General features: G+C 39.4%; 1 protein-coding gene across 2 annotated transcripts in view; it reads right to left on the bottom strand.

Moving 5' to 3' along the window:
- Positions 1 to 15,962, bottom strand: part of sik2b (salt-inducible kinase 2b) — a 42,017-nt gene that overhangs the window by 23,425 nt on the left and 2,630 nt on the right. For both annotated transcript variants that reach the window (XM_020654259.3, XM_065960731.1), the window contains exons 2-4: positions 14,638 to 14,754; positions 9,649 to 9,712; positions 487 to 648 (exon numbers count right to left, since the gene is read on the bottom strand). In XM_020654259.3, the coding sequence (XP_020509915.1) occupies positions 487 to 648; positions 9,649 to 9,712; positions 14,638 to 14,754 (343 nt within the window). The remainder of the gene's footprint in view (positions 1 to 486; positions 649 to 9,648; positions 9,713 to 14,637; positions 14,755 to 15,962) is intronic.

Below are 15,962 nucleotides of genomic sequence, written 5' to 3' on the forward strand. Positions count from 1 at the left end.
ACCTCCTCTCCTCCTCCTCCAATTAAACCTTTCCCCTCCCATTTTCCTTCACTCAGAGGAACAGCGGTAGGCTGACATTCTCACAAGCTAGCTCTAAATGCCAGTTGCTTAATAACGTCACTTTGAAGCTTGTTCTACAGACCTCCAGCTTTGTCTCAAATCTCTGCCTCAGGGTTTCTTCCTCTTTTTCGCTCTCCATCACTAATGTTTGCGTCTTACAAAAACTAAAGCCAGGTCACTGGGAAGAGTTTTAAACAAATGGCAAAAGCATTTGGTTTCTTGCTGAGACGAAAGAAACATATGGGGGCATTTTCAAGCTAAAAGCTATCTTACAAGCAACCTCAGCCTGAGCAGGTATTTAATTCATTTATGATGTCCTACAGTGCTGTGATCATGGCAGGTCATGCATCAAAGCTAAACATTTCTGTCGGACATCCTGTATTTCCTATCCATAAATGAATTTATGGGTCCTTCTGCACTAGTTACCTGCAATCTTGATGTTCATGTGGCCGTCCAGCAGCAAATTCTCTGCCTTCAAGTCCCTGTGGACGATGTTGCGGTTGTGACAATACTCCACTGCAGACAGGATTTGCCAGAACTTCCTCCTGGCCTCGAGCTCGCTGAGGCGGCCGTGCTTCGCGAGGTAATCTGCACCCAGAGAGAGAAAGAGAGAAAGTCAGACAGGCCATGTGTAAAGTTAGAAGTACATGCAGAATATATTTTACGAGTTATATAACAGGACCCCACAGGGCTTTGAGACACTGTACCAGGTACTGCGTTGTGCTGTTGAAAAGAAAGCATCCGTGCAGCATTTTCACTTCTCTGGGTGTCGGTGGTTGTGTTTAAAGGATAATTTACTTTTGATGAGGCGCAGGCCCAATGCCAATAGTAGTTTACAGCTGCTCTACATTACAGCATGCTTTGTATATCAGTGTATGATGTTATAACTCGGAGTGTTAGTGTTTGACACAGTTTACAGCAGAGATCAGAGAATGCAGTGTGTTGCCAGAAGTGGAAACCAGAGGAGGAGATTTCGCAGAAGTAGTCTTCTAATCCAAAATGTTCACATTAGTATGGGGTTGGGTTGGGTGGGGGGGGGGGGGGGGAGAGAGAGATTGCTGTGCCCACAAAGAGAGACACACAAACATAATTGACAGTCATTGTGGGAGAAATCATGATACCAATGATAGCAATCAAACTGAGTTATTTCCGAATATAGCAAAACATGTCTCAGTTTGTCTGATTTATCCCCTTACTCGGTAAGACAGGCTGGCTTGTTGTTTACAAAGACCCCCGAATGTTGACGTTGTCTCAGAGACCAAAGTCATAAATTCACTGTTCTCTTTCTTCAAGCATCCAGATCACTGACCTTTTCCTCATTGTCTGCTCTCAAAATGACCGTACTGTTTTTCTAATTCTTCACACTCAGTGTTAAATTTTTCAAAGTCAACCCGACACGTTTTACACGTTCCCTGATTTTTTTTATTTTATTCCATCCCTGTGAACTTTGGAGAGTGGCGTTAGCTGCTGTCGGCAGGGTTCCTCTTCACACCTCCCTGTCCAGATAGCTCGCAAACTCTTCAATTCACACTCTGTGGCAAACAAGATAGGACACTCTCTGTGATGGCTTTACTTCCAGCTGGCATGGATACAGACCAGCGACCAAACCTGACGACAAAGCTTGACAACCACAACAAACACATGCAACAGAACTCTGTTTGTGAGCAAACAGAATGTGCAAATTACCAGGAACGAAATTAACAGAAGACCAACAAGGTTGATTCCATGATGAAGCATTTTTTTGTTATTCACAAAGCAGAAACGGAATCCAAGCTGAGTTCGCTATTTAAGTTAAAACAAATAGAATTATATCTGGTCTTAGCATTTGTAACAAATAACGTGTAACAAAACTGACAGAATTCAAAACTAAGCATCTGTTATGGAGCAAAGACAAGTTACACTAAGCCAATTTCACAGGCCATTAACATCAAAAAATGTTTTTCCATCAACTAAACCTGAGATTTGTAAAGTAAAGCAATGTACGTCCTGAGGCCAGATACATACATCATGCAGTAAACACCTCATCTTAACAACTCTGTAGCCCGTTTCAACACAGAATGAACGTACTGTAGGGCCGGCTGTTTGTCTGAACATAGATGATACAATTAAAATGACTTAAGGACATAAGTTGCACTAGTACGCCTGAAGGAGATGGTGCTGCTCCAGTGTGTTCGATAAATAGCTAACATCTGACCGAGTGGGAAAACCTGATTAGACAGTAGCTGGTAAATTCCATAGAGGAGGCTCTTCAGTGACCAGGGCAGCTTTCATGCAAAGTTGCTAATCAAAAAACACACCGGGGAGGGGAATGTGTCGAGGAGGTTCCAGTATGCACCTGTGAGAAGAAGCAGACTCTAACGTAACAGCAAGTAACAGCTCATGTGGTCTTCTCATGAGGCGTCAGAATGCTTCAACCCAAGAGCTTGTTGCAACTGTTTACTGAGTGAGATGACGCGAGTATAAAACCAACACCACACACTCCAACAACTTTCTTGTAAGGAATGAATTGTGTGTCATTCACTTCTTAATTTAAAAAGTCATTGTAGTGATGGTGTGGGTCTTAATTGTGTGATTAGAAGTACACCTTTTGATTTAAGTATGCATAAAAAGCATAATGACAGGACTCACTGCCTCTGTAGCCTATCTGTAGCAAGCTTTGTTGAAAGGTTAAGCATTTCACATGTGCTGCTTGTAGTGCACCAATTGAGCAGTAATTTATACTTGGCCTAAACAGGATTCTGTCTCGTCTCTGCTGAAACAAGTTTAACAAATTTGATTAAAGTTTACAGAAAAAACAAACAGACAAATGTCGCTGTGATACTTTGACCCAAAAGCCCATCAGGTAAAACACCCTAATCCCACTTTTATGCATTTGAATACTCCTGAACATGCAGTTAGTCATCTATAGCCATACAGCTTCAGGTTGAGTCTTGAGTTTATTATAAGAACTCCAGGTCTGCAACTGAGTTTATTTTCAACAATATATTATTTTTAGAAGAGTTCTAGCAGTGACTCACCTCTAAGGAGGAAGAACTGGTATTTATGGTATTTTGGATTAAAATAGTCACAGATTATTGAGTTGTGAAAACTTTTCTCAGAGTTTCTGCCAAGTGAAGACCATGAGAAATCAACTTCTTCTTTCAGGAATCCCACTGAACTGTTTCTAAACTTTAAACACTGAGATGCACAACAAACCAAATGCTGAATACTGAAGCTAATCTTAATTCTGTACGAACAGCCGCGCTGTGTTGCTAGTGCTTCAGCATTTAGCAATTGAAAAGCAACAGTGTGCAGACACACACACACACACACACACACACACAAATACACACAATGCGGTACATTGCCCCAGTGGAAGGATGAGTAATCCACTGATACAACGTTGGTGAGAGCCAGGACTACAGCACAGTGAGGCATACAGAGTTGCATTCTGGGAAAGCAGAATGAATCATAGGGGTAATAGGGAACAGCTCAACAAGCACCATGTTCTACTTCTGCTGAGAGCTGGCCAACGAGCTAAGTCTCTTAACAGCTGCTCGGGTTTGGAGGGGACAAACATCACAGGTACAAACCGGCCTGTTGGCGAGACCTCGGGCTTGACTCCAGATAACGGTGTGGGGTGGGCATGGGGAGTGCGTGTGCATCTGTGTGTGTGTGTGCAGAGGACATGGGGCAAACACACACTCTGTTACCACATCAGTAACTGATATACAAACCACTTAAATAAAGCAGCCACATTAAAGTTACATGTCTGCGGGTGTTGATAGATGTTGGTGCTCATTCAATACTGCCACCTCGAGGTTTTAATCTGGAGCAGAGCCAGATGGAGCCGAGTGACGTCCTTACACCAAAGTCACCAAGATCAGCTACGACTACTGGTCGTTACAGTTCACTTATTTTACATGAGATACTAAAAAACAAAGCTCCCAGCTTACCGGAAAAGGTTTTGGGTTAGAGTTGTAAAGTTATAATGTTTGATAAAAATTGAAAGCAACAGATTTTTGCTGTTGGAAACAGGGGTTAAGAAATGCAAAATAAAAAGGGGATTAAATCGCAAAGCGTGATTAAACATTTTTAGAATGCATTCACTCTGTTTCCCCTTCAGATAAGTTTATGTTATAAACAGTAAGAGTGATTCTGTGCTGATTCAGACTCTTCAGAATGCTGCATCATACATTACATCATACATTTGCTATACTTTGCTTTGTTACACAAAACACTTGGCCGTTTCCAGATGTCTGCAGACACCGAAAGGAGATGAGCACAAATCACCAGAGCTCAACGATGTCATGTTTATTCTGCAATAGCATTTCTCGTCTTGTAATTTCCCTTCAGCAGTAGGATCCTTTAAAAGAAGCTGCCTGTCAGTGAACTGACTGCACTTTCAGATACCAACTTTATGAAATGAGATTCAGTTAGAAGTGGTTATCTTTTCAAAATGCAACGGCTAAAAAATAGCAAACATTTATGCAAGTGCTACATAAGTTAACTACAATACAAGAGTGCAACATACCAGTCTTAACCCATGTGGAGTAGATATGATGTCACACATTACAAAATTACATAACAGACTGTTTTTGTTTGTGCATGTATGTTATTTGTTTGGACAATGATAGTATCTGTCTGCTCTGCAAGCACATGCAATGTCAAGTAAGGTTACTGAACACAAGTTCGTAGGCCTCTGGCTGTCAAATCTATTTTGGGTATAGATGGGTGATGTTAGGTGCACCCAATCGAGTAGCCACCTCAGTTCTGTTAGCCGACGGAACAGCAATGACAGATATCTTTGTTTGGGAGCAAACGTCATTGTTTATACTTTTTGCCTGTGGGAAAGAATACAGCATATGGAAACATTTAGATTAAAGGTTTGATATCTTAAGTCACCTGGGATCTGCTAACTAGGGAGACATTTGTATATTATTGGGTAATATGACAGTGATCTAAGGGAAAATGCAACATTTCAGGGAAAGTGATTGAATGCTTGGACTTTAAAGCACATCTAAGATTCACTCTTGTCAGACCTCCTGCTCGATCACTCGTGTCCTCCTCGGCCTTTGCCATCATGCTACTACTGATAATGCAGGTCTACGACAGGTCACAGGAGAAGTTTGTCTTTGGATCGTCTGTCAGAAAGCCCTGGTACTAAAACTTTGAATTAAAGTAGTTGTAGAATGTTGCTTTAAAGCTTTACAAGTTAGAGAAGGGACAAAATATCCAAACAGCAATTTATCATGGTCCTGATTCAACTTTCAAATCGCTTGTGCCAAATATCGATATTTTAATTTTAAAAAAACAGCAACACTCAACAGATTTCTTGTGGATTTGACTCATCGTGTACCCCCTTAAAGACTCCTCAAGGTGGCGCTTATTACATGAATGAGGGTAATTCATCTGCCAAAGAAGAAGACGGGTAGATAAAAGTAGAGGATGAGATTGGGATAATGTTGGACAGGGATGAAGAGAAGTTAAAGGATTCGGCATGATAAGAGGTGAAACTAACAACACATTTTAGTGACTAGACACATTAATCATGCACATTAACCTTTTTAGGGGCATTTCATATTCTTCAGTTTAGTCGATATTGTGACGTATCTTTATCATTATATGATTGTCCATCAATACATCAATTATCACAGAATCTTTGTATCATGACATTTTTGTCATCATGGGCCATGTATCATGTGATAAATAAGAAGGACGGTTTATGGAGATATAAAAATGTCCAGCTAGTATCAAAGAATGTGTCACAGACATCAGCCAGAGTTTTTCTTTGAAGTCAACAGTCTCCTGGTCTCACTCCCTTTCCTCCCGTCAGAATGTAGAAATCTGCATGAGTGATTCTACTCACTGCCAGCTATTATACTCCCCTCTCTCCAGCAGTGATGTCTTAAATATGCATGCCCTACATTTCCCCACCACCTTCCAAACTCAAATGGATGTCCTCTGCTTTTGCCTCCATTCTCTACTGACTCCTCTCTCCTCCCGTCTCTGCTCTCTGAAACTCGGCTTATTTGTGTCTGACCCAATTTCCAGGTTTGATCCATACTGCCGTTTTTAGGCAGTCTGTGGAGCAGCAGGTTGACTGACAGACACAAAAGGCACACCAACAAGCTGGCATGGATGCCTCTGCTGTGCCCATTACTGTGCCCACCCACCCCTTTTTTTTTTTTTTGCGATAATGAACCCATCATTCTCCGCCTTCTTGTGCCAAACGCGGCTCCGACTCTTTGTCTTTATGGCTCCAGACACACGCACACATATACACTAACCCCTCCTGCTCCTCCACAAAACCATTTACTGTTTGGTTTGAAGAGAGAAAAATTGGAGTCTCATCCATTGTCTTATTGACGCGCTGTAGCGGGGTGGGCTGCTGCTGAGCATCCACAACAACATCACATCTTCCTCTCTGTGTAACCTATGGCCACGAGCGGACCGGAGACATTCATCATGTCAGAAAAAGCGCAGGGAAACTCTCTGGAGAGTGATAAACGAGGAGGAGGTTGGAAATGTGACTTGGCAGCTTATCATTTTGTCTGAGACTTGATCCATCTCCAGAAAGCATATTTCGGAAACAGGACTAATTTGTTTGATTGTGTAAAGATTGAATATAATCTTGCAGCTTGCAGTCAGTGTCAACCAGGCTGAGTCAAAGCTGCTACTGCTGCAGCCGATGATGACATATAAACGTCTTACATAACTATATTACATTGTGCAATCAGGGCAGAAGGGTCGGAGGAATCAGGACACAATGGTTTTATAATAGCCTGACATGATCCATGAGAACATCTATGGATTTACGGTAAAATGAGGCTAAATCACGATTGTTACTTAAAAGACAAAATGACATTTTGGAAGACACACTCCCTCGCTTTCTTGGTGAGAGTTAGATGAAAAGATGAGTAAAGCCCTCATAACTTTAAAGCTACAGCTACGTAACTCTGCTAAGCAAAGACACTGGAAGAAGATGACTGCAAGCAGAGCTTTGTTCAAATAAAGTTTCAAATGACTGGCCAACCAACATCTGTGCAGCTAAAGAGGAAACATGTTTGTATCATAACAGGCTCGTAAAATCTTCACAAAGTACAAAAAACAATAGTTAAGAGAGGATAGCTGTTTCCCCTTTCTCCAGTTTTTATTATAGGTTAAACTAAGCTACATTCTCCTTGAAAGTAGCTTCATAGTCAGCCAATTAGATCTACCCAAATTCTCATAATTAAACTTAGTAAAAAAACACATTATCCACAAAATCCAACTACCCCCATAAGAGTATAAGGTACAGTGAGGAGACTATAGCATCCCTGTCACAATATATCTTAAATTCGGCTAACATCAACTTCTGCTTGATGTAGCTACAATTAGCTGCAGCAACTATAAAATATGTTCTTCATTCACATTTTCAATGGTGCTCTTTCCTCTTTCATTTCGGTTTGCCGGCTTCCCAGCTCTCACTAGGTCACAGGAGCAGGAGTGTGTGCTGCTGAGTCAACATCACAAGTGGAACACTGGCCTCAGAATTACAAAGACACACACACACACGCACACACACACACAGTACACTCACACTCACACACACACACACACACACAAGACGCGACTAATAAGTTTACCGGGGCCTACAGCTTAAGTAATCCTCTCAGCTACAGTGTCTGAAACTAGGCTAAGTGCAAACATTCTCAGACTTTCTAATAGGTGAGGCCGACAATCTATGTGGACCATGGTCCACTTACAAGTGTGGACATGTTTGATGTGGACTACCTGTGTTATAAATTCTTGAAATATTTTAGAGTAAGATGTAGGATTTTTAGAACCAGCATGACTTTTTTTTCTGCTTCGCTTTTGATGAAGTCATTCTGCGATTTCTGATCTGAACGTTTATAATCCTTCTACAAATACAAAACATGTTTCCTCTATCTTTAGGCTCATATTCATTGTAAGGAATTGAGATCCTCGTTCAGTCAGAATTGTACAAATAGTCTATATGCTGTGTGTGTGTGTGTGTAGTGGTGATAGAGCGTATGTGATGCTATGGCAGGCAAAGATAATTTCTTATCTTCTACAACTCTTGTTGTGTTCTGACTTGTCTGTCCTTTCCAGCACAGGCCTTTATTTGTGCCTCAGACCTTGTAAAACCTTCATTACCAAACCTTTCACATGGAAACACATGAGCTTACTTCCTTCTTGGTCACCTGTGTCTCACAAAATCCTCGTCAATGACTGACTGGAAATGTTGGTCTATAGCAGAGGAATCGTTCTTTTTCAGCTAGCAGGGTTTTTTTGTGCTCTGCTTAAGCCACTTGTTGCGTAATGAGTGAAAACGACAACATCTGGTCCCCTCAGTAATTTAAAAATCGTTGTGAAATCCAATTATGCAGCTTTGAAGATCTCTTAAACTCCGTTTTCACCTTTACATTGTAATTTCAGGACACTTTTTTGAACAATTGTTGAAAGACTTTATTTAAATTCAATCATTTTCATAGCCGAATGCTAAATATTCCCCTATTTTAGCTTCCAAAATGCTGCTGTCCCCTGTGATAAAGAGACCTGTCAAAGACACATTTAAGCTATACAAGACACAGAGATTTTGAATTAAGATTTTCTGTTATCTTAACACCTTGATTAAAAAAAATGTGTCTCTTATTTATTATCATTCTTAATAATGTCCATGACCTCTTTTTTTCACACAATAAGAATCAGCTGATAGATTACTCTGTTTAAAGTGTTTCTTGTTTGTTCTCATTTATTTTTTATTTTGTTAATTCCAGTGTTTTTGTGTATCTAACAGTATCCACTGTTTTTTTTAATTTGGGGAAATTTCAACTGAATAAGCAAGTAACAGTTTATTGACCTCTCATAGCACATGATCCACTTTGGTTTTGGGCTATAATGCTGTTTGTACAGCAAAGTAAAAGTAAACTGAACTCCTGAACACTGAATGATGAATGTATGTGTCAAACAGACACTTGAACAATCATCCTCGCTTTACATTTCTACTTTCTAAAGCCCTTCAAGTAACATCCTAAGAGTTAATGTTTAAAGCAGAAAGAAAGTAAAGCAGGCGTTATTCAGAAGGGCCTCATAATGCTCAGTCAAAAGTGGATTATTTAAGTTGTTTTCACCAGATTGTCAGATGGTATCTATATATCTTGAACAATCTGAACATTTGAGTGGTAAAACACTGAGCAACAAGTAATTCTGAAACACTAACGGTCATAAAAGGACCTTTTACTCTTTGAAGCTGCCTCTCTGCTGCCTTTACAAGCCGTGTGTGACATCATTTAATACGCCAAGAGCACAAAGTCAGCACATTTAGTGAGGCAAGTGCAACACATGACAAAGGCCACATCAGGACATTGTTCTCAGATTTTCATCAATCCTCTGAACTTTGAGATTGAGGCCGGCACAAGTGTGAGAGCAACGCAAACTCAACAAGACTTTGATACTTCCTTGTTTGTCAAATCTACTGCTGACGCAACAGCACAGATTTTTGTGTGAAACTGATAGGGGGAGGACCTGAATAAAATTGGGCGGGACATTTTTTTTTTTTTTTTTAAGATACTGAAGTCAGATTGAGTTTTAAAAAGCACTCACCAAAGATCTCCCCATTCTTGGCATACTCGGTGACTAAGTAAAGCATGTTCTTCGTCTCCATCACCTGAAAGAGGGAGAGGACGGGGGAACGGCGGGAAGAGAAAAGTGGGATAATAAGTACACAGAAATACACTTTTCAATAGCAATGTCAAAAGATAATCCATATAAATAGTCTCCTGCAACAAAATAGGATTAGAACAGGGAACAAGAAAAGATACAAATGACCAAAACATTACACAACGGTCCACATGGCTGTGTCTGACATCCCAAAAAGTCATGAAAAACAAAATACATGAATGGTTTAAAAATGGCATCAGTGTAAAAGAACGGAGGTGGACGGTCGGTATTTGCCGAGTATATCTGAATGGTACTTAAAAACCCTCAGTCCTCACTTGGTACTGGGTTGTGTAGGAGGAGGAGAACTGATTTAGAAGCAGTCGACACTCGGGAGATGAATAGAAATAAATGCGGAGGAGAGAGTCAGATGGAGAGGGGAGGATGAATCAGACACAGTGAGCCAGACATTCACACTAGAAATCCCACACTTATTGTTTGTGATCAATTTTCCATCTGTTACACTGACCGATTCACAGATTTAGGAAGTGGAAGCCAGTATTTGTTGCTTTTGCTTTGATGGTTGTGTAACAAACAGATAATGTCCTATCTGTTTCATGGTTCTGGATGAATTAATGAAGTAAGTCCATTTATAGGTATTCATTCAGTACGGTTCAATTCAAACAAGAGCATAGCGAGACATTGATGCTTCTAATCTGGGAAAAACACCTTCATTGAACACAATTTGACTTTTCACAGCAGGAAAAGCAAAGGTGTAATAAATGATATTAATGATTGATTGGTCTCATTCAGGCAAGCCAGTAAAGCAGCATGTTGCATAAGAGCAGGACTCTGGCACTGGTACAGTGGACTGAAATGCAGGTATTTTTAATGTTATTAGTTACACCTGAGGTTGACAAAATAAATGATCCACTATGAGGGAGCTCTATTTTCAGTTTATGATGGATGTTCTGTTGTTTGTTGCTGTGAAGGAATCCAGCAGCTACATGCTAACTAGCTTCATGTGTGTTATTCACCTTTGCAGATTTCTTAAATAAACGTCTGTCAAGCAGTAAAGTGTCCTTTTTGACACATTTTATACCTCTATTTATACAAAAACACAGTTTGTTTCTGGCTTTTGTTTTTATAAATTAAGATAGTTTTACCGCACACACAAACTAACATCTATGTGATGTTACTGTCAGATTTTTGCTGTCCCCTTGCTATGCGATGATACGTACTTACACTACATTTATGTTGCCTTCTTTAAGAAATAAAGCAGTTTTTTCTAACAGTACAACCATTTATCACACAAAGCCACATCTTTCCAGATCTGAGCCTAACCCTAAGCAGCTACAAAATGATTCTACCAGAATAAATAAGGAAAATTGTAACTTAAATCAGAATTTGTCATGATTGAATAAATTATCAAAAATGATTATTTTATGAAAAAGGTTCAACAGCATCTTCATACTAAGTTTCAGATCTCGCTAAAACTATAACACTTGCATCACATTACTGAAGCTGCTTAGCAGTGAAAGTCCCTCTGAGCTGGTAATAATCACTACAATCAATTCAATACAGCGGAGATAATACATGAACTACTGTATTATATAAAGTACAGCACCTGATGTGTTCAGGATTTCTGGCTCCAGACTCCTTGCTGAGTACAAGTGCTGTTGGGGAAATAAATAACTGAAGCCAGATCTCTGTCATGTAATACATTGTCAAACAAAAGAGGGCCACTGAGAGCAGATTTGAAACGGAGCATTTCTCTTTGTGTTGTAAGACCTATGCAGACCACAAAGAAAGGCCTGGATGGGTTTATTTCACATTTTGTGGGTCTGTAGACACTCAGGGGCCGGATTCACAAACATTTTCTTAAGATAAAACTTAAGAGCTCTTAAGAAAAGAGTTATAAAGATTCTTAAGAATGTTCTTCAGTGTAATTCCTGATTGTTTTCTTAATAACTTCTTTATTTTCTTGCTTATGAACTTCTCAGATGCTGCAGGCAGGCATATATCCCTATATAATAGGCCTATTCCTATACATTGAGTGTATAGTCTAAAGGACTGAAATGTTATTTCAATATATTATAATAAGCATGTTTGTCAACATTATTGCTGTAGAAAACAAATGGGGATTTGTTTTTAGACAACCACATTTATGATTTACTTAAATAAATAACTTTGAGTAAAGGAAAACATTTTAACATTAGTTAGTTTCTTTGGGTAAAGTCAAATTAGATTAAAATTAACTGTCAAATGTGCTAGCTTATTTTCAGCAGTACTAGAGACATTTAACTTACACCAAAAACACAAGTGGCTGAAATGAACAATAAATGTTATGACAAGTTTAGCAAAACTGAAAATCCAAATCGATTGTCTAAAATGTGTTTAGATGAATGAATTTAGAGGCTTATCTTTCTACTCTTAACAATTTTAGGACAAGTGTAGTGTGATCCTAAAGTTAAGAAGAAAATTAGGACGAAATTGAAGAACTTTGATTTCAAGTATATCATTTAAAGTTTTAAAAACTTAAGAAGAAAGTTAAGAAAGTAAATGTGAACTTTTTTCAGGAATATGAAATCTTCTTAACTTTTGTCTTGAGACTGAAGTTAAGAAGTACAAAGTAGAAGTATATTATGTCAGGTGTAATTCATCATATCTCTAATCAAATGTGATATGGTCTCTCCCGGCTTATCTGATTCAACCAGGTAGCAAAAGACATCTGGGAACGAAACTTCGGGCCGTTTAGTTGGATCTTTTGTCCAGTCTTTTAAAATCGGACAACAATTCACTGATCAGTTTATTAATATAAATGTATTTGTCAATTGACAGTTATTAATCGATATGGGACATGACAGCTTGTAAGCGCTGGCAGCGGAGTTTAAAATCTATGCGTTTGCACTATGACGCAACGCCGACAAATTATTATTTTGTGGCTTCAAATAAGTAATTCATGGCCACTAATTAATATTTTGCGGTTAGGAAATATTATATTACAGGTAGAACTCTAGGTATTACATTTGAATCACAGCTTAACGTCATTCCGCATATCAATAATCTAATTTAAATCCTGCTACTGCCACCTAAGAAACATTAGTAAAATTAAATCAACCCGGTCTTTCCTTCATCTAGAGAAGCTTTTTCATGCCTTTGTCTTTTCACGTTTGAACTATACCCTAACCCCCTAACTTGCCTTAGTCAGTCCTCAATGGCCAGACAAACCGCAGGTCCCACATTACCCCAATCCTTTCCTCCCTCCATTGGCTGCCCGTTAATTACAGGGTGGATTTTTAACACAACACGGTCTGTCACAATATATTTCCCCTTTAAAAACTTCCCAACCCCATGCTGAACCTCTCACTTGATTAGATGGCTGCTAGTATATTTTCACAAAAAAGAGTCTCAGTCAGTGACAGTTACTGATACATGTAGGACAGGGTCAACACAATAAACTTGAGCATCGCATTTATTGATGTACAAATTGATTTATTGATTTATTTATTGATTGATTGGTTTAAAACAATTTAGAGTGTCTAATGTTTGATTGAAGGGGAAACCAAAGCACTCGGAGTAAACCCTGTCAGAGGTGGTAAGGAGGGCAAGAAGACAGAGGTAACCTCTGGGTCGTCGCGTCTTATTCTGCATTCAGGTGTTAGTGGAGTCTTTTGGGAGTTGTTTGGTGTCACGGGGTCAAGGTCGGATAAAGAACTCAATGAGTGGGAGAGGGTCACATTTTTTGGGGGGAGATTCAGATGTCAGATGGTGTGAGTTAATAATCCTTATTCTGATAGGGCTTCACCTGTATGGAAATGATCTTATGCTGTGGTTCGCTCTTAAAGGAATTAACAAATGAAATATAATGTGGGTTGGGTTGTTTGGAGTCTGGTGAGTGAGAGGCATCCTGCTGGATGGAAGTCTCTTCCTGTGTAAGCCGTTCATGATCTTGCTTGGACAATTTACTGTTTACTTTTGCTTTAATGCTCCCAAAGCACAACTTATTGGTTCCTGACTTCGCTTTGGATTCAGCTTCACTTAGAAAATCTATTTTTTTCTGTTTAACCTGCATTACACCTATTATTAGAGCAAGTCTGAACTCTGTTGTGGTGTGTTTAACTGGCTGTAACAGATTTTACAAATATTCACAAATATGTGGCAGTGTGGTCACAGTTTAGTTATTCCTTATTGTTGGGGATGGGGAAATTCATTCTCTGCATTTAACCCCCTGCATGTTTTTAGAAGTAAAGTCGCAGCACTCGGTAAGTCTAAGGCAGTGCCTTGAGGCTATAACAGGAGAATTAACTGAACAAACATGTTTTAGATAGTGGGTAAATCCAGAGCACCTAGTAGAGACCAGGCATCTGTTCGGAAAACCCAGAAAGGCCCCGCCCCACCCAGAATTCAAAGCCAGGCTCTTCTTGCTGTGAAGCAACGGTGCTAATCACTTATCAACAGTGTACATTTGTTCATACAGCATTCCAATGTTATGTATGTATAACTGGATTACAACATTATGGTGGTAATGCTCACAGTGACAGACTGCAGGCAGTCAAGATTCAAAGGGTCAAAGAAAAGTAAAACCACAGCATCAAAAACAGAAATAAATAAAGCCCACCAACAAAATCCATATCAATAATCTCCTTTTGCCACTGATGCCATGCCAAATTTGGTGAGTATTCGGGCCCCAAAAATTGCGTTTCCTTTGGCTGAAAGTGAGAACGAATAATAATTAATTGCATTCAAATAGGGTCCGCGCTCCAAGGTCGGTGGTCTGGCCCTAAAAATGTTTAGTCCTTATTTCACTAAAGGAAAGCACATGTGAAAAGCTGCATCTGAAAAGGAGGTTATCGTTTTTGTCCACATCTTGCATGCTATGCACTAAAAATACATAAAATGACAGTACTGTACATAACAGGTGCTGAGGCTCACCTGGTAGAGCTTGATGATGTGGGGGTGGTCGAGCATTTTCATGATCTGAACCTCCCTGTAGATCTTCTCCAGGTTGACAGCATCCAGCTGGGTCTTATCGATGATCTTGATGGCCACCTGCAGAATTACGGAGCATTAACAACAATGCAACTGTAATCAGTGAGCTCATCAGGCTTGATTGGCAAAAGGAAACACCCCCTACATTCACATAATCCCTTGTACAGAGAGGAATTTAAAAGGGGACAGAGTGTTCTCGCAGCTGTGAGCACAGAGATCTGTTTCTGAGACGCAACGATAGAAGCTAAAATACATTTTGTACTTGAGCTTTAATAAACACTCTTAAAACGGGACCAATGGTGACATATCCCATGAAGTTACAGCAGAGGCAAACACAGCCCTGGCTAGATACACACCCACAATGACACATACTGAACTGCACACTCACAACTTCAACACCCTTGGCTTGATTAATGATGTCCGGTAGGTAACAAGGCAATATAAACATCTCTCCTTCACACTATCTCATAAACAACATTTCTTCAGTGTTATCTTAAGTCTTTCATTAGTCTTATAGCCAAGCTAAAGGAGTAAACAAAAGAACCCGTGTGTCTCTGTTGGATGAAGTTCTGCTACTTTTATTGAGCATTCAGACTGAATACATGTCTAACATTTTAAAAGCAGTTAAATTATAGCTCCAGATGACACTAATGCAGAATTATTAGTTGTATCATTAACAGATGTATCAAACTAAGCTTAATATTTGTAGTTTTTTGAACAGCTGGTGGCTCAAAACAAGCTCTTTGAAACAGTCAAGTTCGCATATTTTGGAAACTGTGATCATATTTTTCCCAAATGAGGAAATTGAGCTACTACACCAAACAAGTATAAGAACAATTGTTAACTGCTGGTAAGATCATAGAAACAAGATCCAGGAAGCCGTATGTGAAAAAACAAAATCCGTAAGTGAAAAATCAGATGGGATACATCGTCGTCAGAGGACAGACTGACGTAGAATTTTCAGCAGAAAACTTGTCACATTGAGGATCATTTTATTGTCCATCTTTATGTTCATCAGATAAAGCATCAGAATCACCCTGATTACATAACATAGCATTTTACCTGGAATGTAAGAAGACATATTCTTGACTGGCTAGCTGACGTCTCACTGTGTTGAAACTTGGAGCCAGGTGTGACATATTCAGCTAAATGACCTTGCATTTTTTGTTAGTGCCTCTGATATGTCGATATAGTATTATTGAAGTAAATAATAAGGATGTGTTGTTGTTTCATGCTGTACTCGTGTCAGTCTAAACACAGCCACATAT

Source organism: Labrus bergylta, chromosome 11, assembly GCF_963930695.1.
Source record: "Labrus bergylta chromosome 11, fLabBer1.1, whole genome shotgun sequence".
Classification (NCBI taxonomy): Eukaryota; Metazoa; Chordata; class Actinopteri; order Labriformes; family Labridae; genus Labrus; species Labrus bergylta.